Here is an 18,501-nt window from a genome sequence, read left to right as displayed (position 1 = left end):
TACAATTGATTTGCCTGTCATCTTTTCCTCTAGCGTTTCGTGATTGGTTACTACAAAGGAATACACGACATATATTTGACCAATCGAATAATCAGTAATTTTCCTTTATTATTTTATCACCTCTCATTGGTAGAAATTTGTATTCGGAAGAGGGAATAACGCGAATAGTGGGGATAATCAAAACGACTACTGTGTCGAGTTGATCGCATCCCCGTAGTCGAGCGAAGATAAATGGTAACGTTAACACTGCAAGTTTAATTTTTTTTTTTTATTTATTTATTTCTTATATATTTCATTTAAACATTTGGAAAAAATGTTTTATGGAATGGATTAGATTGAAAAGAGAGAGGGAGAAAGCAGATGATCGGCATAATCGGGAAATTAATACTATTAAAAAGTTAGCGTTGTTTTTCTACTAGTTAAGTAGTCAGAAGCGTATTCAGACAGCCTTCAGAGATAAATAAAAATGGAGTTGAAGGAAGAAGAAGCTCAGGTTTGCAGACTATGTGGACAACGTGAAAGCATTTACATTGATGTGTTTGGAGAAGAAGGGACGAAAAGGTTACTCGGCTTGAAAATACATTCGAAGATCAACATTTTGGTAAGTAATATTTAAGGTAAGAGCAACGGTGCGTGGTGTGAGCTATGGGGTCCGGGCCCTCGTTGCTCCTTGAGGTTTAGGGTAGGGGACTAGAAAAATGGCCGTAAAGTAGGGAAACGTGAGAAGTTTTTCGATGTGTGTGTGTGTGTGTATATATATATGTGTGTGTGTGTTGCATACTAATTTAAGTTATTATAATTAATCACAAATGTTGTATCTTCATACATTATTTATCTCGCTGATGATATTTAGAACAATGTATTAAAGCGAAATGATTTTTATTAACTATAATTCTGTTGAATTTATTCATTATGTATTAAAATTCTACAATAATGAATAAATAAATAAATAATATTTATATAGAAAAAATTGGCTCTTGTATAAATTTTAGTATTAAGTCATATATATATATATATATATATATCAAAGAATAGAATTATATATGCGATATATAAATGTTAGTTACATATAGGTATAAGTATATCTTATTGTAATCATGTTAAGATAAGATTTGATTGTTTAAACATATAATGGGTATCGTATTTTCTTTTTTCTATCATGTTGTATCTATAGAGCGGTAGGGTTCAGGCTTACATATTTTCTTGCCTTTTCACGATTATATAGGTATTTTTAAATCCTTATTTTTTTTTTCTCTTTTTTTTTTCTTTTTTTTCTTTTTTTCTTCTTGATTATGAAACTCGTCAATTTGAACTCAGAAACACGATCCTTCTCAAGAGTGCATTACGTTCTTAGTACTTAGGTATTTTGTTTAAATCACAGATAGATGAAAAGGATCCTCTGCCCAAGGCGATCTGTCTTCAATGTCTGGGCAAACTCGAATTCGTTTGTGACTTCCAAGAGGAGTGTCTACGCACCCAACAAGTGTTACGCGATCGATACAATCTACCATCCTTAACAGAGATTGTAAGTGAGCATTTTATTTTATGTATTGCTCTACCGCTCTCTTAGGATGCAACTAAAATAAATAATCTTGTTTATCTGCCTTACATTAGAGCAAAATATCGGAAGTTTAATGATGTAGGTTTTATATTTTTTATTTAATAAAAAACTGCATAATATACATATATATATTAAAGTTAATTTTTCTTTATAATAAATAAAGAATTTTAAACAAGAGTTTATAAATAAGATTAATTTTTCATGCTTTCTTTTTTTTTTTTTTTTTTTTTTTTTTTTAACAAAGTTAATTTTTGACTATATATTGTATGCTAATAAGATGAAAAAAAAGATAATGATATTTGAAAATACATAACTGTGAATGTTTCATATATTTTATTTAATTATTTATGCACAAGCAAGCATGTTCTTATAAAAGAAGGCATGAAAGTAAATTGTTGTTAAAATAAAAATTGTATTAGATTAGATTCCTGATACCCATTTATGTTTAATTCGATCTATTCCTAGGCCGAAGTAAAGAAAGAAGATGCTGCACCAAGTACATCAGCAAATAATAATAATAGTATTGACAAGAATCTTAATTCTTCGCCTAGCGAGACTGTAAAAGAAGTAGATCAACGTGTTGTCAGAAATCATACAAAGTCGCAAAGAAATCTAAGAAGTCATCAACACACATTAAAGGATAGCGATGACACTTCCAAAGATCAAACTATTGAAGATAATAGTCAACAGAAAGTGGATGGATCACAGACTGTTCAACATCCTGAAGTTTCTCATACACGTTGGCTTAGAAGTAGACAAAGTGCAGATGTAATGACTAACCAGAATTCTGCAGATAATGAATTGAATACTCCAATTGCAAATCGTTTAAGAAGTCATAATACTGTTTCTCCAGATAATAATATTAACTGTCGCAATAATACAAATGAGAACGTTGAAAAGCAAAGTGGAAAGCAACAAGATTCTCACACTATTCAAATTCCAACGACAGCATTGAACAAGCTCCTTACTATCGTCTCAGGTTCACCGAACATAGAAGTTTCTGTAAAAGAATCAAGAAATCGCCATAATGATGCAGAAGACATTAGTTTTACCGTAGAATTGTGTAGGAAAATGTGTGATAGTATAGCTACAGTACGAGCAAAAGTGTTCCCAGATCAAGGCTCGTGTTTGGTAGATACTGCTATCGTAGACTTACTTGAAAATCATAACAGTGTAGAAGCAAATAGTATAATTAGTTCTATTATTAGTGGGAATTCGAAAAATAATTCAATCAAGTTAAAGGACTTAACTGAATTCGAACAGAGACTGGAAAATTCACAAAATCCTGAAGAGTTGTTTAGGATTGACGGGGAAGAAATACGCGTAGACGATAATGTTGAACACATTGTGGCTGACAATCAAAATGGATATGTTTGTAAACTTTGTAAAAAATTTTATGAACGTAAAGATAAATGCACAGTTCATGTTAAAACTCACCTTGGAATTAAGCAATATACTTGTATTCTCTGCAACGCTAAATTTGTTTGTAAATCTGATGTAATGAAGCATATTAGATGTTCGCATACTAATCCCAGGCCAATACAATGTCCAAAATGTCCAAAAAGATTTAAATCTAAATTTTATTTGACTGAACATGATAATGTCCATAAAGGAATACGACCGTACAGTTGTACGGAATGTGAACAAAGTTATCACCATAAAGTGTCCTTACAAATTCATAGAAAATCACACTTACCACCACAAAATCTGGCTTGTGAGTACTGTGGCAAGGTATTTCCATATCGCACGCGTTTGCTTAGTCATATTGCCAGTGTTCATTTAAAAAATCGTCGTAATTTTAGATGTCGATTTTGTTATAATCTTTATTCAAGTTTGTCAGTGTTAAATGAACATATAAAAACGAGACATGCAACAACATACACCTGTGAAATTTGTAGTAAAACATTTAAAGTAGCATCTAAATATAAAGCGCATGTACTGCAGCACTCCAATCCAAAACCCTTTATATGCAATGTTTGCAATAATAGGTACGCATCAAAAGCATTCCTAAACGAGCACTTATTAAAACATGAAGGCTTGAGAAAGCACATTTGCCAAAAATGCGGAGCCACTTTCGCACAAGCTAGTCACCTTGCAGCGCATCGTCATGTACATGGTGAAAAGACACATGCTTGTCCAGAATGTGGAAGAAAGTTTAATAGACGTGATAATATGAAAGTACATAGGAAAAGACATTTTGAAATAAAAAAGACTGATAATAAACAAAAAACTATTTCCACTACTGATGAAACATCAAGTGCATCGAATGAGAAGTAACAATAATCTTTATATTATGCAAACTCATTTATGAATAACGAATTTTCCAAGTAGAACATTAAATGACTATTGACAAAAATGCAATTTGAGATTGATACATGTATATAAAATGCATGCGTATTATTGTGAAGCTCATTTAGACCATTGTCAAAAGTAGAAATAAGTTTTTCTAATATTAGAGATATTATATACATCATCGAGAGAGAAAAAAAAGGTAATATTAGGGATACTGTATACATTATTCATGGTATTAGAAATTTACTTTTCTGCTAATGCCTAAATATTATTCGATAGTCATCTACTTGATATGCTTTTGTTTATAATGATTCAATTGTGTCACTGACTTCATTTCATACTTTAGTTTATTATTCTTTAATTTTATGTATTACTATTTGTATATTACGTTATAGCTATGCATTTGACATATTATAGTATTCTTTTCACGTTTATTTGATTATATACATTTAGTTAATAATACTTGTGTGCATAAAAAAAAAAAAGTGAATTTGTTGAAGTTGCAATTAAAATGATGTTAGATACTTAAATTCTATATCGAATAACACGAAACATTGACACAGTGAATTGGCAAATTTAATATGTGATTTATAAAATATAAATAGTTTGTATTGCAATTTTATAAAATTCATCGCGTTAATAGAATGAAGAAGAAACATTTTCGTTTCCATTATTTTTTTCTTTTCTATTATGTAATAAATTTAATTTAATTTTCAACAAGCTTTACAGTATTAAACAAAAAAAGAAAGATAAATTTAGCAAATGGTTCTTTTTTTTGTTTTAATATAAATATATATATATATATATGTATACATATATGTTATATATACATATATGTTATATATACATATATGTTATATATACATATATGTTATATATACATATATGTTATATATACATATATGTTATATATACATATATATAACATCTTTCTATATTTACAAATTGTCTGTTTAGACATTTGGTAAATCATTTGATTTACTAAATCATAAATAGATCAATTACGTAACAATTTTATATCATATAGATTGCATTTTCTAATATATAGACGAAGATAAAGACTTATTTAATTTGGATTTCAAAAAACATGTAAAAGGTAATAACATTTTTTTTTATTTTTGTTTTATTTCTTTTTTAAATTCTTGTAAATTTTTTTTAATTTTTTAAAAATTCTAATGCTATTATTTGATAATTATTATAGTGTATATGATTTTTATTATCACAAAAGATTTTTTTTTTTGTTAATATTTGTTTGTAATAAAGATATGATATATATTAGCGATATATATTCAACTAAGAAACAATATAAATTTATTTAATAGCAAACAATTGCATATTTCAACATAGTACGACAGATTTAAGAGATTACGTTTATTATTAATATTTGGACCATATATGGTTTAATAACAAAAGTTCTCTTTTATAACGCCAAAAGAAACACATAATAGAAATTTGTTTCCAAAGATTGTATTGGTTGCACACTAATGTTTTTTTCTACAGCACTACATAATGTGTTCAGAAACATAAAATTGTATAGTATGTATAGGGCTTCCAAAAAAAAAAAAAAAAAAAAAAAATTAAATATTAGAATAGCAGAGCGAAGGAGAAAGAGAGGAAAAGAATTTTCTATATATTTTTACATATAAGAGTATTTCAGAAAACTCTAAATTTTTGAGGTCTTCATAAAAAAAAAAAAAATATAGTATTTATATACTATATTTTTGGATATATTTTATTATATACAGATTATTACATTAAAACAATATGAAAAAAAGAACTGCCCCAGAATTATACATATGAACATAAAATAATTTATAGATTCTTCTTATAAACTATTTTATACACTATGCGAAAAGACACAATGAAATGTAAGTGCCTTAATTGAGGATTTCTTAATAAAATGTAATCATAAATTTGAAAACATAATGAATATAATGTAACAAAATGATAGCTAATAATAATATTCAAATTTGGAATGATATTTTGATTAATATTATTACTAATGAGAAAGAAAGCAATAGACTATTAATGCTTCTTTAACAAAAATGAAGAAGCAATTATGTCTTCATGTGATCATAATATCATTTTTCGTTTATAAGATACGTACGTATGTATATATATATATATATATATACATATATACACATACACATACACACATAAATATTTAAATAGAATACTTCTCCAAAACTATTTCAGTGATAAGAAAAAATATCTATTTTATAAAATGATTATGCAACTTGAAATATTTTTCTGAGAAGAGAGAATATCTTGTACTTTTGGCCAATATAAAAAATTATTGGCATGGGCATTAATAAGAATATGTTAATGATGCTAGGTAAATAGGAAATAGTGATTTTTTTGACAATAAACATGTTTTTCGATTCCATGGCTGTCTTAATAAAGATATAATATTTTGGGGTCTAATATTTGTTCATTTTTTATATACCTTACTATATTATTAATATATCTATAATTTATATAAGAAGATAATGTTTCACATGAAATAATAGAATTTCTTCAAATTCTACAAATCAAATACATCGTATGAGATTGTATGTATTAAATCGTCATTTAAGAATTATATTTCTATTTTATAATAATCGTTATCGATTATTAATTTAAAGTGAAATAAAGTTTTTTCAAAATGTTTCAGATTCAAAAGGATGATGGATTACCACAGATAGTATGTGTGCGATGCTTAGGAACTTTGGAATTTTTATGCGATTTTTATGACCTTTGTCATCATACTCAAAAAAAGCTAACTAATGTAAGATATTTAATTTATTTATTATTATGAGTTATATTAAAAGGTAAAAAAATTATTTTTTTACGGTTTATTTATTTATTTATTTTTTTTTTTTTTTTTAGAAAATTGAAACTGTAAAAGATGTAATCGACGTAGTGCACATGGAAAACGATGCCGAATTTGATAAAGAAAATGCTTTTCCTTCTCCTAGAAAATGTCATCAATCAAGTAGTTATAAAAATCGTTCAAAAAGTGAATTAGATCAATCCAATGTTTGTTCAATTGAAAATTTGAACAGTTTTGTTACCGTCAAACAATCAAATATAAAAGAGACTGAACTAAACGAGAAAAGAAATTGCAGTAACGTTACAAAATTAGAGAAAAGTTTTTCTTCAAAAGAAGAGCCATTTATTAAAATTTCTCAAATATCTTCAATAAATGTTAAAATAGATAAAAGTAAACTAAGTAATCAGTCTGAAAAAAAAAATAGAACGAGAAAAGCAACATTAAGAGAAACAAGAAGTGAAGATAATCAGACCCATTCTTCTCTAATTAAAAAAACAAGACGTAAAAGTTCTGTTCATAAATCCTTAATTGATTCCTTTAATCTTAAAAGACTCAACAATGTAAAAGAATCAAGAGTAATACTGTCTCATGATGATACAAATACGACCAAAGCTGATATTCTGTCCATATCTAATACTAAAGACTCTTCCAAAGAATTCTCTATTAATGAGAATCAATCTATTGCTCATTCAAATAAAACAGAAGAAGTATTGTCCAATAAAATCCATGACAATAATAAAAATAATGTGGATAATAACAATATGCATGAAAAGAAAAAAAATAATTTATCTAAAAAAGTGAAGTGCCATTCTAATGAAAATAATATAAAAAATGAAAATTCTGATCATGTTATACCACATAAAGTACAAGTTTTACAATCAAATCAATTTGTGTGGGCTTCCAATGACACATTATTACAGGAACCATATAAGCCAAAATCTGAGAAAGATGAAACTGTATTGAATACAAGTCCTCCACCTGGAGATGAAGCAGAATCAAATCAACAAGTCGATGCAAATTCAATAGTGAATCATATTCACATATCCGAAGTTGTTCCCATTTCTAAATCTATAAGAAATAAATGTCTTGCAGAACAAGTTCAAACAGAAGTTTCAAACTCTTCATTAGATGTACCTAATGAAGTAAAATTATCGAGAAAGAAGATACAACACAATTGCGAAAAAGATATTACTCCCGGAACATCTCAACAATTAGAGTTTAAGAATAATTTAAATGAACGACTCAGAAGAAATGGAAAATTTGGTAAAATTTCCGAATTAATAAGTCACGAGCAAAAAGTAGAAATTGAAAAATACTATAAGATAGATATGTCAGTTGTTGATTCAAGCATTGTCGAAAAAAATCTAACAATCACTGATAAAAGAACTATTCAGTGTAATATTTGTGGATTAATGTACCCTAGATTGGACAAATGTCAGGTATACATATAACTTAAATTTTATAATATTATAAACGAAAGAAATTATTATTTCGTTTATTTTTTTCTTTATAATATTATACATATAAAATTAAATCAAAATATTTAAATATACATATGAATTGTACTTTTAGGTTCATGTTTGGGCTCATTTGAAAATGAGACCATATAAATGTACAGCTTGTGAATTTTCAACGGTAACTATAAGCAATGTACGCTGTCACATTAGAAAACGTCATTTAAAAATAAAACCTTTTGCGTGTCATCTCTGTGAAAAACGATATGTCACTGCGGTCCTTTTAGAAGAACACTTGAATACTCATACAGGTGCTCGACCATTCAAATGTAAGATCTGTGATTTTGCCAGTTGTAGTCGTCAAGTATTGAGTTATCATAACACGACACATAAGCCAGTAAAGGTAACGTAACAAAAAAAAAATTAATAAAATATACTAAAACTTGATTAGAGTATTATGTCAAAGTAACACTTTTAAAACAAAATTTGTGATACTAACACTGTAGTCAACATGATAATACTAATTGCTGTAATCGAGTTTTATTGTATATGATAAAATTGCATTATTTATATATATGTATATATTTTGTTTACTAATTTTCTTATTATCAAACAGGACATACATTGCAATGTTTGTGGAAAAGAATTTTATTCAAGAGGGAGAATGCGAGCTCATATGCTTATTCATAATAAAGATAAAGTTGTGATGTGTAAGCTTTGTTCTGCTTATTTATCTAATGAAACAGCATTAGAACAGCATATGAAAAATATTCATACACGTGATTATATATGCAATATTTGTGGGAAAATTTTAAAATCCAGAAAAACATTGTTGAATCATAAAAATGTAAATTTCTTTTACATAAAAATGTTTACTTTATTGTGTGTGTGTGTGTATATATATATATATATATACACATATGTATTGTGTGTGTGTGTGTGTATATATATATACACATATGTATTGTGTGTGTGTGTGTGTGTGGTTTTTACGATTTTTTATTCTTTCATACTTTTTGTTTTCTTTTTAAATATTTTTTATTTTTATTTTTTACAGGTCCACGCAGCTGCTAAATATAAATGTGATTTATGCCCTAATGTATATAAAAGCAGTCATATATTAAAAGAACATCTTTTAAAACATGAAGGTATTAGAAAGTACAAATGTAATAATTGCGAAAAATCTTTTGCCCAACAATCGCACCTTGCTGCACATATGGCAGTACATAGTGAAATAAGGTGAATATAATGTCATAAAGGAAATTATTATTTTTTTTTTTTTTTTTTTTTTCTTTAACAAATCCCAACACTATGTGCGATAATTATATTTTAATTATTATTTATTTTAGATACCATTGTCCTGGTTGTAACAAGGCTTTCAATCGTCGAGATAATATGAAAATACATACCAAGCGTTGTAAAAGCTTTTTAGCCAATCCTGAATTAAAAGATCTTTTAAAGAACAAGGGAAGGACTAAATATATAAGAAAGATCAATGATCACGTTACTCTTGACACATCTATGAATACAAATAAGGAAACATTTACGAATACAGATAAAGAAACATCTAGGAATACAGATAACGAGAGTAATAAATTATTAATCTTGAAATATGAAGAGACTGCTAATAATGTGATACCCAAAGATATTAATAAGGAAAACGATAGCAATAATCAACAGAATATTAGTCAATATGTATATAATGAAAATGTACAAAGTAATGAAACAATCAGAAGTTTGGAAAAAATGATCGAATTATCTGGATCATCGACTGAGAATACATACGATATTATACCAGAAAATAGTACAGTGATCCAAAATGTCCTGCACTCTGATTGTTTTTAATTTCTTAATTATTTTTATAATTTTTCAAAAAATGTTTCAGTTTATGTAAAAATTATATTACAGGTATTAATATAATCGTTAATAAGTACAAACGAGAAACGTGAGACTGTGTATGTGCGTATGTGTGAAACTAAAATAATATTCTAAAGAGAAAATACACTGAATTTTTTTTGTTATTACAAAGTAAATAAAATTATCAAAAATAGTAAATAATCATTTTTATATATATACATAAAAAAAAAAAAAAAAAAAAAAAAAAAATAATAATAATAATCAATAAAAAAAAGAGAAAGAAAACAATAAATTATGTTGTATTAATATTTTCTTTTTTGCAGTATTACAATATAGTTTCACATTATTATTAATTATTATATATATCGATATTTCTGTAATCATATTTTTGCATGTTCTGTTATAAACGAAGTATTAATATATAGAATATATATATGGGAATGAGCACCTCCATTTTAAACAAACAGACATTAATACTGGAGTATTAATGGAGGGCCTAATTTTTGTTACGAATCCCACATATATATATATATATATCATACATAAAAAAGAAAAAATATTTTATTTAATCTTTCTTATCTGTATGTGTGCGTGTATATATGTAAACAATATAACTTTTCTAAACAAATGCCACATTAAAAGTTCACAGCTTTGATAAGAATTATTTTATAAAAAAGACCAAAGAATATTCTTTGATATATTACATGGAACACGTATTATATTTGTGACAAGCTGTTAACAAAGAGTGTTTACGCTTATTATAATTACAACACGATAAGACTGATTTATACTGATTTGTAAATGAATTTACAAAAAAAAATATAAAGTTCCTATGTAAACTATTAGACTTGAATAAAAATAATATAATAGTATTAATATAATAATGAATACATAACAGTGTTGTATTAATACATTGACTGCAGTTATGCGAATAGATCATTGTTACGCGCGCGCGTTATATGTACATTATAATATATAATGTATGCATATATATGTACACATATATATATATATATGCAACATTATATGTATATATATATGTATATATGTATATATACAACGATATAATATACGATTGTCAATATTTTATTAACGAAAAAAAAGAGATTTTAATAAACATGCATTTAATCTAATATCGATCTCTCTTTAATTAATTATTGTATGGATAAATATTTTTACATTTTTTTTGTATATTGCTGCATACTTTTAATGGTATTGTGACATAGGTAGAGAAAGCCGTTAGTTATTATGGAGAAAGTAGTATAATGGTCGGCCTAAATTCTTACTGAGTTTTTATCTCTAAGTCAATAAAACCTGTTAACAAATAGTTATATATCCAGTATATCGGATGAACTTCCAGTGAATGGATGCTCCTGTGACTCTATTTATTTGTTGATTTATTCAAATTTTATTAACGTATATCTTTAGTCAGAGAATATAGCAGTGTAAATAGAATTATACATCAACGAATATATATTAAATTGTGTGTGTAATTCATTCGTATATATATATATTTTTTTTTTTTAATATAAATAATTTTTATAGATAAATACAGTTAAAGAGCATAAGTGTTCGTTTTTTTCGTAAATTCAATTTTGAATGAAGAAGATATAGCAATATAGTTACGATGAATAGATTAACACTACCCGTATATGAATTTTTAAATGAAGAAAAAACGAAAGAATTATTAAAAGTATTCAAGGGTGAGAGAACTGGTTGGGTAATGGTTGGACCGAAAAAATATATTTTTCCATCTAACTACACAAAACAAGGAGAAGGATTTTATAATTTCAAAGCAAAATCCACTGATATCTGGGTAATGTCCTATCCAAGATCAGGTAAATATTTATATAAATTTCTTTCTTTCTAGATTTTTTTTTTTTTTATATATGTCACTTTAAATTATATGGAATATTAGATAAATATATTACGTAATATAAATATCTTATTTTTTATCTACCTATTTTTTGTCTTTTATCTTATTTTTCTAATACTGATCATTTTTCTTCTATTGATAGGAACCACATTGACTCAAGAACTTGTTTGGATGTTGTCCAATAATTTGGATTATGATACAGCAAAAACTAAATATCTTACAGAAAAATTTCCATTTTTGGAGTAAGGATAAATGTACCTTTTAATTAAATAAGAAAAAAGGCTCTGAAATATTTTTCCTATTAAAATTTTACACACACACATACACATAAGGACATACGTAATACGCACAGAATTTATATATATATATATATAAAAACTTTGTATTTTAGATTTTCTTTATTTAATCACCCTGAAGTAACACAGGAATTTATAGAAATGAATAAAGGTGATTCAAGTAAAGAGAAATTATGCAGATCAATTGCAAGACCTGGATATGAAGTTTTGGAAGAAATGTCTTCACCCAGATTTATTAAGACACATTTTCCATTTAGTCTATTACCTAATATTTTGGAATCTGGTTGTAAAGTAAGAAAGTATTCAATTGTTTTATTTTTTAAAATTCTATTTGAACATTTTTATATGAAGCGTATCCAAAAATGATTATCCTGCTTATGATATATTATAATTATTTATCTGATACTTGCAATGAAACACAAACTTATACATTGGTCCATAAATAAAGTTTCTAATCATAAAGAAAAAAAGTTAATAAACTTTAACATATTATTATATTATGAACTGTTAAAATCAGGATAATCATTTATGAATACCCCCATATTTCTATCATATAATTAGAATTTTATATTACAATTTTTTTTAGATAGTTTATATTGCAAGAAATCCTAAGGATGTAGGCGTTTCATGGTATAATTTGTGTAAGGATATAAAAACAATGGGTTATGTAGGTACATTCGAACAATTTTGGAATTACTTTCAAAATAATTTAAGTAGGTATTATTTATATAAATATTATCTTTGTGATTAATTGATATAATATAATGATGAATTTTTTTATATTTTTAGCTCCATGGAATCCATATTGGGAACATTTAAAAGAGGCTTGGGCACTTAAAGAACATCCTAATGTTTTGTTTATATTTTATGAAGAAATACAAGCAGTATGTATATGATATTGTAAAAATATTTACTCTCTATTATTTTACTATGTAATATAATCTAAACTGTGTTCAAATACTTTATATATATATAAATATATATATATATATATATATATATATATATATATATATATTTATACATATGTATTTATCATTTTCTTTCTAGAATTTCCTGCAAACTACTAAAAAAATTGCAACATTCTTAGGAAAAGTATATAGTGACGAACAATTAAATAAACTTGCAACATATTTGGATATAAAGAATTTTCGTAATAATGAAATGGTAAATTATTCAGAATTAAAAGAATGCAATATCATGGAAAAAAAAACGTTTGTCAGACAAGGGCAAAGTGGTGGTTGGAAGGATTTCTTTACACCAACATTAGAAATTGAAGCTAATCAATGGATTGCAGAAAATTTAAAGAATACTGATATGAGATTCCCAAATTTTAACAACTTAGATTTCGAATTAATAAAATAAAATTGATGAAATAATTTACAGGATTTCCAATCGTATTTGTGTAACAAGTTGTGTAACAAATACTTTTTATTGAACATTCAACATTCTGCCATATAACTAATCATTATAAGAATTCTTGAAAATTTATGTTCATTTAAAAAATCTTATTTTACTATATTTATTCAGCACCACTGTCATTATATTAAAACAAAACAAAACAAAAAAAATAAAGAAAAATAAAGAAAAAGAAAAAAAAAATGAAATTGTGTACATTATATTTTTAATTATACAGAGAAATTTGTTTTATTTAAAAATACTGATAATATGTATTTTAATATTATTTTCTTAAAAATCATCTTAATGCATCATATGGAATGTAAATTATTGTAATATAAACGTTAACAAAACAAAATTTCAAAGCATTAAAAGCAAATTTCTTTCTTGATTTTTTTTTTTCTTTTCTTTTTAAAGTAGCTATTAAGTGACATACGTACAACGCATATCGAATAAAATAAATTATAAAGTTTATTGATATACCTGCAAAAAATTGGGTCATAGTAAAAATACTATCATTAACAATCCATGTCTCGGCACTTTTCTGCTTTAGCAACAGCTGGTGGTATTGTTTCGGTTGTTTTAGATGCTATGCATGGTCCAAGTAATTCTGGGCAAGAAACTTCATTGGATACGATACTATCTATCTTTTTCATTAAGTCGTAGTTGATACGTTGTGTTATGACAGAATCATGTCTGTATCATAGATATAGATTGTAGATTAATATATTATATACTCTTATACGAAGTGCTAATAATATTATTACTTCGAGTAAGAATAAAAAAAAAAAAAACAAAATAACTAACTTGTATTCTGGATGTGAGATTACTTCTTTTCTAAGCCATGCAGCTGTTGTTAGGAGTTCACCAGATGCACGTCTTTGAATTAATTTCATGTATCTTTGTACTGTACAATGTGTATCTGCATCCACATCCATATTAGCAAGATAAGAATTAACCAATGGTATTAATCCAGGAAAAACGCCATTCTGTAAATATACATATATATTTTTATATATGTTCCATATTATAAACTTAATTACTTCATCGAATTAGTACCTTGCCATTAATAATTTCATTAATGGTAAACTCATCATATTCCTCTTCTGTATTATCTTTGTTTACAGTATTTGATGTAATATCTTTACGAAACCAAAACTTTTCATTTTTAACAGCATTTCTTTTTTGTGCTTTAGCCATGTTTTGATCAACCTTACTAATTGGTATAAGTAAATTTAATTTGTAACTGAGTATAACTCTTGTTAAAAGTACAATAAAACAAACAATAGCTGCATTTTCGAAATCTGTAATTTGTACTTCACATGGCCGAAATTCAACTCGCCATCCTATAGAAGAATATGGAGGTGGTGGTTTGAATCGCATTGTTTGCCAATTGGTCGATTGAATATTCTGAAAAATTATTTATGTAATATTTATAAATAGAGAAGAATGAAAAATTCTTTCCAATTAACTAATATCGTTAAAATTACTTACTTCAAAATGATCAGTATCTTCCAAATCATTCTGATGTATTTTTTCAGAAAACAAAGATACAGAATCTCTGATAAATAAATGAGCTATATGTTGAGCAAGTAATCTATCAATTCCATTATCTAGTAATTGCTTGTATATTTCAGCGTCATATATCAGTGGAACATCATTATATTTATCTCCTTGTTCACTGAGGTATGAATCAATGGAATCATATCTAGATTTGTGAATTCTGAATTGATTTTCTTCCAAAGGTTTCAATCCACGTTCTTCTTGCGTTCTACAGTCGACTGAGCAGGAAATTACATTCCATCGACAATCAACATCTGTCACATATCCACGATAAAATGGGCTAGCAGCAGTTAAAGCCAACTGTCGAATGTTAAACAAATGTCTGTAACGTATGCACGAACAAGTATTCTAACTCAACATTCCTTTATTTGAAAATATATGATTTATTAAATTTAACTCACTAACCATGATTGGACACAATGGTGTAAGTTGATCATACAATGTTCGACCTTCATCTATATTACAAGCTTGAAAAGTAAGTTGTAAACAACAACATCCCATTCCAAAACCCATAGCATCCATATAAACATGATCTATTTTCGCAGCTTTACCACTGGATCCATCATCTCCTTGACTTATCAGATCTTCTTTAAACGGAGAAGGAACATTTGTATCTTTGTAAACTACAAAGAAATACTTAATTAAATAATATTACATTTTCATGGCGGTTGATATAAAAAGTTCATATACGTATTGATATAATATTTATAAAAATACACACTAGGAATGTTTATAGCAACTTTCTCTCCACGACGTTCTCTAATATTTTTTGTCAATGTTTTAAAACGTGGGTGTCCTGGGTATATTGCTTCATCTGGAAAAAACAAGCTTCTGGAGGCTCCAGCACTTGGAGTAGGCACAACCGGAGGATCTGTAAAATCTGATGCTCCTAGCCTAAAGTATATACATTATATATATATATATATATATATATATATATATATATACATATATATATACACATATATATATATATGTATATATATATATGAACACTATATATTATTATTTTATTTATTATATCGTAGCACAATTGACAACTACATTTACTTGAATACCTTGGAAAATTGGTCAGTGACATTAGTACTTCTCCATGTTTTAATAATTTTGTTGCTTCCTGTCTACGATAACGCATGTTTGCTTCTACAACATTAAAATGTGCTAATAAACCTCCATATGGTTTCCCTGGTGTCCCTTCAATCATATATGCACCATATTCTGGTCGCCATAATGATTTAACATTTCTATTCGACAGAATAATTTATCATTAAATTCAAATTCTTTCAAATTGATAATTAAAAGAATATAATACTTACGATGGATCTTTCAGCTCTTTTTCATTTAAAACTTTTAATATTTCTTCGGCTCTTAAGCTAAGTTTTGCTGTTTTTGCTACATCATCAAATTTTACTAATAAGTATTCTACCTGTTTAAAATGATTCATTTATAAATTATAATTCTTTATAATGAAATTTAAAATAAGAATATCGATTAATAAAAATAATAGTATCAAATAAATATCGACTAAATTTATTTATATTTCAATAATCCGATGATTCTTATAACATTGAGCTTGTGACAAATATAATAAAAAATTATAGAATATTATTCAAGTCAAAATTATAATTATGACAAGTGTTTTTTTTTTCCAGCAATGTTATTTTATAAAATTATCTTGATTTATGATATCATTGTGTAACATCAATGTTCCATCATTTTGTGCAATCTTTATCATCTTATCTCTATTAGCTTATGCAAGAGAAAAGCTAAATGATAGTTAATTTTATTCCAATAACAGAGTAGAAAAATGATACAATTAAAAGAGTTCTCATGTGTCATCAATTTAATAACTATTTCTAATAGTAGAAATAAAATTTCAATAAAAATACATATAGTTGACATTCTTTTCGTTAAGTATTCTAATCGAGTAAGCACAAATGTATCATAACGATAAAAAGATAAAAATATTATGTCATTGTATGATTCTTTTTGAAGCATAACTTTAAATGAATGTTAATGAAAAAATAAGGAAAAAAAATAATGAAGAAGTAATACTCGAAGAATGACAAAGCGATAATGTTAACCACAATGTTTGAGTCGAGGAGAAAAAAAGTAGGAGACAAAGAATTGATTTTACGTACCTCATCACCCCATTTGAGTACATCACCTTGTCTATCTCTGAGTTTCTTATATATATTAATAAATTGTATGATCCCATGCTTGCGCACATGATCCGACAATTTTTTCGTTTCTTCCCAACTAAGTGGACTTCCCTCGGATAAAAGTCCCATTTCCTTTTAATCACTTGTGTTTCTCTTTCTTACAATAAGTAATTTGTTTTCAAAAGTTGCCACACTAAGAAATGTGAATCCTCGTGAAAAACGATATTTTCCGAGTAATACCGAGATCAACCGAATGTACCAACCAAACGTACTTACGATATGTTCTCCACCGTGACTATGGTTCACCGTTTCTGTTAAATTGCCTTTTATACGTATAACGCCATCTCTGTGCTAAGAATTATCTGTGTGTTATCTGGGTGTATGTGTCGTGTGTGTGTGTGTGTGTGTGTAATTAAACTTCAACCAATTAAATTATTTAATTAATTATTTCTTTAATTTATTAAATTATCTAACTAATTATTTCTTTAATTTATATAAATAATAATAAAAAAAATATAAATACAAATTAGAAGATCCAAATGAAAAATGTCAAAGTTTATGTTATGTTTCTATGTTTAATGAATTACACACGCGCTCACTCAAGCACATCGAAGGTATCATTAATTATTAAAGCGTCTAATGACGACAACATCAAAATGCTATATTTCAGTTTTCTTCGAATAAACTTTTTTTGTCGACACACACGACGTTACCTGGAACGAAGGCATTAATAATATAGTAAACTCAAAGTAATCATTAGATGGCGTGGAAGATGCGCGTTAATCGAAGTATTAATCTGAAGATAAATTCGCAATCTTTTTTATCGATAGTGCTTACAGTGAAAAATTGATACATTATCGAATTTAATGTACAGATGTCGCGAACTGTGTATTCAAACGAATTATACTATATATATTACAAATCTCTTCGTATGCATTCATACACGATAATGGTGCATATATATATATGGTGTATGTACATGTATATATATCGTAATAAATAAATCATAATAAATAAAAATAAATAAAAATAAACAATTATATTAGTATATAATAAATGTAAAAAATGAACAAATTTCTAATATGAGTCCAATATATTGGTTATAAATTTGAAAAAATTATAAATTATAAAATAGAAAGAAATATTCAAATATATACATATATATATATATATATACACACACACATTATATATATATATCAGACTGTTGTTTTACTACAATAAGAA

At 26.5% G+C, this 18,501-nt stretch overlaps 3 protein-coding genes across 8 annotated transcripts; 2 read left to right on the top strand and 1 right to left on the bottom strand.

The window, feature by feature from the left end:
• Positions 1 to 201: 201 nt before the first annotated feature.
• On the top strand, positions 202 to 10,164 carry LOC118439852 (uncharacterized). Of its 2 annotated transcripts, XM_085664531.1 has the most exons (9): positions 202 to 601; positions 1,382 to 1,525; positions 2,027 to 3,739; positions 6,510 to 6,623; positions 6,725 to 8,107; positions 8,241 to 8,525; positions 8,739 to 8,969; positions 9,180 to 9,361; positions 9,472 to 10,164. In XM_085664531.1, exons 1-9 carry the CDS (start codon positions 467 to 469, stop codon positions 9,965 to 9,967), a joined length of 4,683 nt encoding a protein of 1,560 aa, XP_085520657.1. In that variant the 5' UTR covers positions 202 to 466; the 3' UTR covers positions 9,968 to 10,164. The 2 variants fall into 2 exon arrangements, with proteins under 2 accessions (XP_085520657.1, XP_035717956.1); XM_035862063.2 differs by lacking the exons at positions 1,382 to 1,525; positions 2,027 to 3,739 and having other exon boundaries at positions 203 to 601; positions 9,472 to 10,158.
• Positions 10,165 to 11,144: 980 nt separating this feature from the next.
• On the top strand, positions 11,145 to 13,516 carry LOC118439881 (sulfotransferase 1E1). Of its 2 annotated transcripts, none has more exons than XM_085664552.1 (7): positions 11,145 to 11,424; positions 11,525 to 11,817; positions 11,998 to 12,097; positions 12,247 to 12,442; positions 12,738 to 12,864; positions 12,941 to 13,035; positions 13,202 to 13,516. In XM_085664552.1, the coding sequence occupies exons 2-7, from the start codon at positions 11,607 to 11,609 to the stop codon at positions 13,514 to 13,516; spliced, it is 1,044 nt and encodes a 347-aa protein (XP_085520678.1). In that variant the 5' UTR covers positions 11,145 to 11,424; positions 11,525 to 11,606. The 2 variants fall into 2 exon arrangements, with proteins under 2 accessions (XP_085520678.1, XP_035718015.1); XM_035862122.2 differs by having other exon boundaries at positions 11,145 to 11,462.
• Positions 13,517 to 13,659: 143 nt separating this feature from the next.
• Positions 13,660 to 17,974, bottom strand: Gclc (glutamate--cysteine ligase). 4 transcript variants are annotated; one of them, XM_085664550.1, is made up of 10 exons: positions 17,547 to 17,973; positions 17,254 to 17,467; positions 16,429 to 16,538; positions 16,171 to 16,356; positions 15,834 to 16,006; positions 15,518 to 15,735; positions 15,044 to 15,412; positions 14,609 to 14,959; positions 14,357 to 14,538; positions 13,660 to 14,245 (listed from the first exon to the last, which is right to left on the bottom strand). In XM_085664550.1, the coding sequence occupies exons 2-10, from the start codon at positions 17,401 to 17,403 to the stop codon at positions 14,068 to 14,070; spliced, it is 1,917 nt and encodes a 638-aa protein (XP_085520676.1). In that variant the 5' UTR covers positions 17,404 to 17,467; positions 17,547 to 17,973; the 3' UTR covers positions 13,660 to 14,067. The 4 variants fall into 4 exon arrangements, with proteins under 4 accessions (XP_085520676.1, XP_035718004.1, XP_085520677.1 ...); XM_035862111.2 differs by having other exon boundaries at positions 17,551 to 17,973; XM_085664551.1 differs by having other exon boundaries at positions 13,660 to 14,159; positions 17,254 to 17,974.
• Between the last annotated feature and the right edge of the window lie 527 nt (positions 17,975 to 18,501).

The sequence above is a fragment of the Vespa mandarinia genome, chromosome 2, assembly GCF_050613455.1.
Source record: "Vespa mandarinia isolate Hongniang chromosome 2, ASM5061345v1, whole genome shotgun sequence".
NCBI lineage: Eukaryota > Metazoa > Arthropoda > Insecta > Hymenoptera > Vespidae > Vespa > Vespa mandarinia.
The sequence above is the reverse complement of the archived record's forward strand: the minus strand, read 5'-3'. Positions and strand labels throughout refer to the sequence as shown.

What these genes read in the sequence shown, in the direction of transcription:
- LOC118439852 (XM_085664531.1), top strand. Translation starts at nt 467, where the DNA reads ATGGAGTTGAAGGAAGAAGAAGCTCAGGTTTGCAGACTATGTGGACAA. An exon ending in ATTCGAAGATCAACATTTTG is followed by an intron (nt 602 to 1,381) that starts GTAAGTAATATT and finishes TTTAAATCACAG; the next exon opens with ATAGATGAAAAGGATCCTCT. An exon ending in CGACACATAAGCCAGTAAAG is followed by an intron (nt 8,526 to 8,738) that starts GTAACGTAACAA and finishes ATTATCAAACAG; the next exon opens with GACATACATTGCAATGTTTG.
- LOC118439881 (XM_085664552.1), top strand. Translation starts at nt 11,607, where the DNA reads ATGAATAGATTAACACTACCCGTATATGAATTTTTAAATGAAGAAAAA. An exon ending in GAAAAATTTCCATTTTTGGA is followed by an intron (nt 12,098 to 12,246) that starts GTAAGGATAAAT and finishes TTTGTATTTTAG; the next exon opens with ATTTTCTTTATTTAATCACC. An exon ending in TTTATGAAGAAATACAAGCA is followed by an intron (nt 13,036 to 13,201) that starts GTATGTATATGA and finishes TTTTCTTTCTAG; the next exon opens with AATTTCCTGCAAACTACTAA.
- Gclc (XM_085664550.1), bottom strand. Translation starts at nt 17,403, where the DNA reads ATGGGACTTTTATCCGAGGGAAGTCCACTTAGTTGGGAAGAAACGAAA. An exon ending in AAAGAGCTGAAAGATCCATC is followed by an intron (nt 16,357 to 16,428) that starts GTAAGTATTATA and finishes TCTGTCGAATAG; the next exon opens with AAATGTTAAATCATTATGGC. An exon ending in ATCTCACATCCAGAATACAA is followed by an intron (nt 14,246 to 14,356) that starts GTTAGTTATTTT and finishes TCTATGATACAG; the next exon opens with ACATGATTCTGTCATAACAC.